The sequence below is a fragment of the Ricinus communis genome, chromosome 8 (assembly GCF_019578655.1).
Source record: "Ricinus communis isolate WT05 ecotype wild-type chromosome 8, ASM1957865v1, whole genome shotgun sequence".
NCBI lineage: Eukaryota > Viridiplantae > Streptophyta > Magnoliopsida > Malpighiales > Euphorbiaceae > Ricinus > Ricinus communis.
Genome location: NC_063263.1, coordinates 28342194 through 28350451, shown reverse-complemented (window position 1 = coordinate 28350451; position 8258 = coordinate 28342194). Strand labels below are relative to the sequence as shown.

At 42.2% G+C, this 8258-nt stretch overlaps 1 protein-coding gene and 1 non-coding gene across 2 annotated transcripts; one reads left to right on the top strand and one right to left on the bottom strand.

The window, feature by feature from the left end:
- Positions 1-1571: 1571 nt before the first annotated feature.
- Positions 1572-5989, bottom strand: LOC125370966. Its single transcript, XM_048378430.1, has 2 exons — positions 5914-5989; positions 1572-1933 (listed from the first exon to the last, which is right to left on the bottom strand). Exons 1-2 carry the CDS (start codon positions 5987-5989, stop codon positions 1572-1574), a joined length of 438 nt encoding a protein of 145 aa, XP_048234387.1.
- Positions 5990-6243: 254 nt separating this feature from the next.
- LOC125371016 lies at positions 6244-6349 on the top strand. Its single transcript, XR_007217180.1, has one exon. It is a non-coding gene; the product is annotated as a small nucleolar RNA R71 (small nucleolar RNA).
- The last annotated feature ends 1909 nt before the right edge of the window (positions 6350-8258 follow it).

The following is an 8258-nucleotide window of genomic DNA, read 5'->3' as shown; positions in this document are numbered from 1 at the left end:
CAAATTGTGGGACCGACATCAAGAACTCCCTTCCCCAAGCCTAAAATAAATTGCATCGGTGATGCCGGTTTGTGATCATTGCTGCGGGAAGAAGGTCTTTGAGGAACTCGATCGTAAGCTCACGGTAGGTTGGCTCAATGATGTCAAAGAATCTCGCATATGGCAAAGTCTCGATTAGTGTGTGCACATCTTGAGCCAATCCCACTCTCTAGGGATGTGAAGTCTATGCAACGGCCCGCCATCACTTGCTTCCATCTCATGACTTGGAATCTACTTTCATTTATGCGCATTAGGGAATGTCCACAATGGATGATGGCCGGTGTGGATGGATTCACAGTAGTGCTCTCCGAGGTCGGACTATTTCTTTGTGGTGGTGGATGTGGAAGTCTTTGGTCTTTAGTTACAGTCTTTGTGGAGGAAGAGCGTTCCTTCACCACGCGATCGCTTCTTTGGTAGCGGCGTTTGATTGCTTTCTACGAGATTTATCGCGGTCCGTCATATCACCTAATGCAACGAATTATTAGTTTTTGTAAAAATTCAAGTTAATGAAAGAAATAATCTCACAAGATCAACGGCATAATGATTATACTTGACTAACCAAAACTTGTATAAATTAATAAACCGATATATATCAATCCAATTTATCATGAACCAGCAATTGCAATTTAAATCTAAACATTATTCATGCTTTGCATGCTGTAGGCACATTTTATTTCCACCAAAACCCCACACTTATCAATTTCATAACCAACTACACCACAAACACAACAACTAATGTAGATTAACCTAACCAAGGTCATATAGTTACAATATAGAGCCACCAAAATATCCTAGCATGTCCTAATAAAAGTATATGTCTAAAATAGAAGTGAAATCATAATAATAAAAAAAAATATAATGCAACAAATGAAGGGACTTACGGGTTAAGCTTAGGAAAGTGAGAAGGGTGAGATAGGGGTATAAGAACAACACCTTTGAGCTAAGAAAAACAAAAGGGAAGCAAAATTTTGGAGGCCTCCACTTCTTATAGGCAAGGTTTGTGCACGGGTAAGGGTAAGGCCGTCTTTGATCGGCAGCTAGGACCCGGCCGATCCTTTAGCCTTCTTTGGATGCTCCTTGGCACGGGCATTGGCAGTGCTTCCAAGCAGGGGTTGTGTCCGTCGCGCCTTGGGCCGTGACAATTACTCTTTATCCTTCAACACGGTCTTGACTCGGTCGTGCTCATCGGCTGACACGGTAATCTGACCCGTGATGGCCGCGAAGCCGTGGTGAAATGGAGTGTTTCTAGGCTTGCCTTTTGCCGACTCGAGTCGCCTTGCCCCCATACCTATAATTAACACATATGCATGTAATTAGATCATTAAACAAGTAGATATGGTCAAACGGAAGAGTTTGTCCTCTTGATTCTATAAGTCCGAAAATTAAAATTAACCTAATTATTTTTAAGCAACTATAATAAAGTCAAATGAAAATAGTGAAACAATCACAACTAATTAAAAACATGAAAGTATAATCCAAGTCGAATGTACAGAAGTGCTTATTTGCAGAGTCTTAAGCGTGACTCATTCGGATCACCCTTTCTGTGCATACAAAGCCAGGTCAACTCGTTGCTCACTATCCAACGAGTTACAATGATATCGCTTTAGCCGATGGCCGTTCACTTTGAAGTTCCCCTTCTCTGGATGATGCAACTCTACCACTCCATATGGAAAGACTTGTCCGATCTGAAATGGTCCGGACCAGCGAGTGCAGCTTCCGGGGAAGCAGACGGCCGAGAGTTGTAAAGCGACTCGATCCCCAAACTGAAATTCCTTAGGCTCACGAATCCTTTGATCATGCCATTTCTTAGTCCTTGCTTTGTAAGTTGAGGAGTTTTCGTATGCCTGCTGGCGCCACTCATCTAGCTCACTCAGCTGCCATTGTCGCTCCTTACCTGCAGAATCAATATCAAAGTTACAAGTTCTAAGGGCCCAAAGTGCCTATGCTCTAACTCAACGGGCAAATGACATGACTTTCCATAAACAAGGCGATAGGGCGTAAAACCTATAGATGTCCTAAAAGCAGTCCTAAATGCCCATAATGCATCATCTAACTTAAGAGTCCAGTCCTTCCTACTGGTACTAACGGTTCTCTCTAAAATACGTTTAATACCCCTATTAGTTACCTCGACACCTTGTAGTGCGGGGTGATAGGGAGTAGAAGGCAGATGAGTAACTCCGTACCGCTTAAGTACTTTCTCTAATTGGGTGTTGCGAAATGTGTTCCTCTATCACTAATAAGCACCCTAGGTATGCCAAACCTAGCAAACAATCGCTTAAGGAACACCAGGACAACCCTAGCATCATCAGTGGCTACGACTGAGCTTGAGGCCACTTAGAGAAATATTCAACGGCAGCGAATGTACTTATTACCATACGAAGAGGGAAAGGGTCCCATGAAGTCGATGCCCCGGATATCAAAAATCTCAACGACTTGCACACTTGGTTTGAGGCATCTCATCACGAGAAGAGATATTACTGCTTGTGGCAAGGGTCCTGAACCTTAACAAATTTTCGTGCATCTTGGAAGAGCGTAGGCCAATAGAATCCTGCCTCTAGCACCTTCCTCGTAGTATGGTTTGCTGCTTGATGACCTCCAGTGGGTCCCTCATGGCATTGCTTCAATATTTGGAGAGTCTCCTCGCCATATACACAATGAATCACGATCTGCACATACTTTAAATAAAAGGGATCTTCCCAAATATAGTATTTCAAATCGTGAAGAATTTCTTCTTTTCGCGTCGTCATACCCTTTGGTAGAACCCTAACAACCAAATAGTTAGCATAATCGGAAAACCGGGGAGTATCGGTGTATACTGGTGACATACAAATGTTCTTCCACGGAAATCGATCATCTATGGTCGTCTCATCAAGTGCATCTAAGTGAGGATTTTCCAATCTCGATAAATGGTCCATTTGCCGGATTCTCCGCCCTTCTTATCCTTGATCTCGACGTCAAATTCCTGTAACAAAAGAATCCATCGAATCAATCTCGGTTTCGCATCATTTTTTAGGAATAAGTACCTCAATCTTGAGTGGTCCGTGAAGACAATGGTTTTGGAGAGAGCGAGGTATGATCTAAACTTGTCGAAGGCATAAACAACCGCCAATAACTCCTTCTCTGTGGTGGTGTAGTGTTCTTGGGCTCCTGTCAAGGTCTTGCTAGCATAGTAAATGGGTTGAAACTTCTTTTCAATCCTCTGTCCAACTTCTGACTCAACTGCATAATCACTAGCATCGCACATCAGTTCAAAGGCGGCCCCCAATCGGGAGAAACCATGATTGGGGCTGTAGATAAGTTTCTTAAGTAACTCAAAAGTCGCCACGCATGCATCATCAAAAATAAAAGGTACATCCTTAACTAACAATTGAGTGAGGGGCCTAGCAATCTTAGAAAAATCTCTAATAAATCTCCTATAAAACCCTGCATGGCCCGGAAAACTTCTAACGTACCATAGAACTAGGAGGAGGTAGCTTAGATATTACTTCTACCTTAGCTCTATCCACCTCCATCCCGACTGAGAAATCTTATGCCCTAAAACAATCCCCTCTCACCATGAAATGACATTTTCCTAGTCTAGTACCAAGTTAGCCTCAATACATCTAGCTAACATGTGCTCAAGGTTTGCCAAACAAAGAGAGAAAGAATTACCAAAAATAGAGAAGTCATCCATAAATACCTCCATAGACTCCTCAATCATGTCCTCAAAATAGCCATCATGCACTGAAATGTAGGCCGGTGCATTGCGATTCGAATGGCATCCGTCTATAAGCAAAGCGTCCCATAAGGGCGGTGAAGGTAGTCTTCTCTTGGTCCTCGGGTGCAATAGGAATCCGAAAGTAACCTGAAAAGCCATCAAGAAAACAATAAAACATGTGACTGCTAAACGTTCAATCATCCCGATCAATAAAAGGAAGAGGAAAGTGGTCCTTAGAGTTGCATCATTAAGCCTACGGTAATCAATGCAAACTCGGGCTTTATTCATCCGAGTCGGGATCGGCTCATCCTTCTCATTCCTTACCACTTTGTGATGCCTCCTTTCTTGGGTATAACTGCAGGACTAACCCACGGCCGAAATGGGATATATCAAACTGCATCAAGAAGTTTAATTACCTCCTTCTTTACCACTTCTTTCATGTTCGGATTGAGTCATCTTTGAGGTGAGCGGCCGGCTGAAATTGTCCCCTAATGAAATCTTATGAGAGCGAAACTTGGATTTATGCCCGGGATATCGGCTATATTGAAAGCAAAGGCCTTCTTGTACTTCCTTAGAACTTCCAATGACATGGCTTGTTCTTCGGAGTTAGATCGGTACATTATGATTCTTGGTAGCGCTTCTCTTCATCCAGGAAGGCATAAACCAAGTGGCTCGGTAACTTCTTGATTCTAAAACTGGTGGGTCCTCGAATGAAGTCTTTACTTTCCACACCCCAGACCTGTCAAGAAAAAGATAGGGATCAGTTGACAAGCTCGGCTCAGAAGCCAATAAAACAGCGAGTTGCTCCAACACTTGCTCGTTGGACAACTCCTCCTCATCCTCAGCTAATGCTACTTGCAAAGGGTCAGAACATAAAATTTCTTGTAAATGGGACTCAACCACATCATCAATCACATCAATAGAACATACAGTATTATCATAGTCCGGTGGTATCTCATGGAAGTGGCCAGGTCAAAGGTAATGGTCTCATCATTAACTCTAAGCTTAAGCTTTCCATCGCTTACATCGATAATAGCCCTCGATGTAGCTAGGAAAGGCCTACCCAGGATAAGAGGCACAGTGCTATCACCCTCCATATCCATTACCACAAAATCTATAGGAAAGATAAATTTATCTACCTTTACAAGTACATCTTCAACAATACCTCTAGGAATTTTAGCGATCCTATCGCTAATTGAACACTCATCCTAGTAGGCTTTGGCTCATGCAACCCTAATTTGGCAAATAAACTAGTGGGCATTAAGTTAATACCGGCTCCTAAATCAGCCAATGCACCACTAATTGATAAATCACCAATCATACAAGGGATAGTAAAAATCCCTAGATCTCGTCGCTTGAGTGGCGTTTGTTCGGAGAATACTGAACACTCCTCATTAAGCACCACGACCAAGATCCTCCAACTTCCTCTTGTTGCTCAAAATCTCCTTTAAGAACTTGGCGTATTTGGCATCCTGTGAAATTGCCTCAACAAAAGGTAAGTTAATTTTCAAATTTGCTTAAATAAGTCAAGAAACTTACTTGTATTGCTTGTCCACCATATCTGTCTCGACCTCGCGGGATATGAGTGCAGAAACGATGCTCCCTTGCAGGCTCTTTACTGTCTTCTTTCTTTCTCTCATTCTCTACCATCTCAAGGCTGGTCCTTCCTTAGTACCGGCTCGACACCTTGCGATTGTATTATCCTTATAAGCTAAAGGCGAAGAACCAGTCAAATTCTTACGAGCGTAAGGTGATAGCTTTGCAATGCTCCCTCGGGTTTGACTCGTAGTGCTAGGGAGGCGATCCGAAGGTCTCTCCGAAAGCATCTTAGAAATTTGGCCAATTTGAGTCTCCAAGTTCTGAATCGAGGCCTGCTGATTCACAAACTTCATCATGAGCTCCTCTAAATTTGACTTCTTTTCTTGGGGAGGAGGAGCTTGTGCGAGGCCAATTTGGTTATTCTTGTGGTACATTGATGAAGTCTTTGGAAACTGGCGGACCCTGGGCATTATTGTTCCTCCAACTGAAATTGGGGTGATTGCGCCATCCAGGGTTGTATGTATTACTGTAGGGGTTATTCTGCTGTCTTGGGGCATTCCCCATATAATCAACCTGTTCAACATCAGAAGATATAGTAGAATTAGATGGAAAACTAATAGAAGATGAAGCAAACATACCTCCCATGATCTGATTCGCCTTTATGTCGGGCCACCACAAAACTTCGCGACCAGCGTTCATTGCGTGAGCCGACATCTGAGTTGGTCGATCTTCTTGGCTAGAAGCTCTACTTGGTACCAAGGCTGTATAGAGTCCACTTGGTTGACCACTCCTTGTCTTCCTGGTCGGCTCTAGAGGATTGCCAACGATAGTTGTTCATGGCCATTTCCTCTATCAAGTTCCCGAGCTTGCTCGGGCGTCTCTTGTTTAGCGCTCCACCGTGCGGCATCCACCATCGCCTCGTTGCGAGGTTCAACCTTGTAGAAGGTCAGACACGCATCCACACTGGCAATCCGTGATGTGGGCGGCATCTCAAAGATCTTTAAATCTCTCCCATGCATCGTACATGCTTTCATCATCAAACCGCACAAAAGAAGATATGTCATTTCTAAGTTTAACAGTTTTAGCGGGAGGAAAATACTTATATAAAAATTTTCAAATTAGCGCCTTCCGGGTAGTGATCATCATTGTGGAAGAGATTGCAACCATCTCTTTGCTCTGTCCCTCAAGGAAAATGGAAACAATCTCGGTAGAATGGCATCATCGGTTGTTCCATTTATTTTGAATGTATCACAAATCTCCAACAAGTTGGAGATATGTGCATTCTGGGATCCTCATTGGGCAATCCTCCAAACTGCGCTTTGTTGGATCATCCGGATTACATTGGCCTTTATCTCAAAATTGTTGGCCGCTGTGGTCGACTATACTAGTTTTCGTCCCATCCAAAGATGGTCGAGCAAACTCGTACATCGTTCTCTGATCCTTATCGGCGTGGGGGTCATGGTTTTCCATCGTGTCTAGTCTATCCACAGGTACCTCAACCTCAATCTCCTCCTCTTCTAATTGCAACCTCTTCCTTAAGAGTCCGGGGATGGATTGGATCGGATAGAGGCTCTATAAGATTCGAGTTTGAGCTCCGGTCATAAACTACACCGAAGCCGAAAGTCCACACAACCACCGATCAACAAAAATAATATAATAATAAATAATAATAAAATTAAAGAATAAATGAATAAAACAAATAATGACTAAATTAACACAAAAATAATTCACTCTAGTTCAGATTCACGGTTCCGTAGCAGCGCCAAAAACTTGATGGGCTCTTTATGCAACCTACACCTAAGGCGTTGAATCTCTGGTCGACCTAGCACTAGTGAGTATCAAGGTCGTATCCACGGAGATCGGGTGAACCTAGAGTTACTACCGCTTGCTATGTTATCTAGTCCGAAATAGGGTGTGAAAGTTCTAACATACCGGTAATGGTTATGAGTGCAATTAAGTAAATGAAGGACAACAATGGACAATTAAAAGACAATTGTAAAGAGAGAAATAAATCCAAAAGGGAGCCTAAGTGATGGAATTCTAAAGATGAATTTTATGGATTGCCGATCTTGTTTACCCGTGCCTAAATCCTGAATTGAATCCCGGTTCCTCTCTCGAGCTTACCTGGGATTCCTAAACTGCACTAACCTAATGGAATCTCTTCCTATCGGATTACTACAAATTAGCATTAAGTATGATTTAAGACTATTAAGAGTTGTTAGTTCTTAATCCGTGAGTAAATCAACCTCATCTCTAAGTGTTAACTACCGGTCCTTGCTATTCAAAATCCAGTTGTAACAAGCATTTCTCAATGTCAAGAAACAACCTAATAAACAATTAATCCAACGTCTCAAATTAACCGCATCAAACTTTTATTCTTGAATAGCAAGAAGATTGCAAGAATGACAATTATAAAAAAACTAACAATTAAGCATAATCCATCAACAAAGGTGAACCCTAATGGATTCAAAAGATCTACCGCTCATGTTCATAGTCAAAGCAATTAAAGAACAAAATAAGGAAAAACAAATTAAAGGTATGTACACCCTTCTCTTTCAAGTTTGAATGAGAAACCCTAAATTGCAAATTCAAAATCTCAAACCCTAGTTGCCTCTTGAATGCTCCCAAAGTTTGTCTTGATCTTCAATTCGATGTTGGAATAAGTGGAATCCCCCCTTCAATTGATGAAAATTGATCTCTCCAGTCTACAATTGAGGTATAGGAAATATTTGATTAAGTGTGTGTCTTGGAATTGAGTCCAAAAATCATCCTCTTCAATTAGAATTCAAAATCGCCTATATAGTTGATTCAGCCTTTGCGGAGTCGGTAGTACTCAACCCTCAGGTGCTTGTTCTCGCCCAATTTGATGGATTTTGCTCCGTAATCACACGTATTTCCCTCGATTACTGATGGTGTCCTTCGAAAATGACCTAAAACGAAAAGGGAAACAAAAGACAGGTGATTCTAGCATAAAACGGGATAA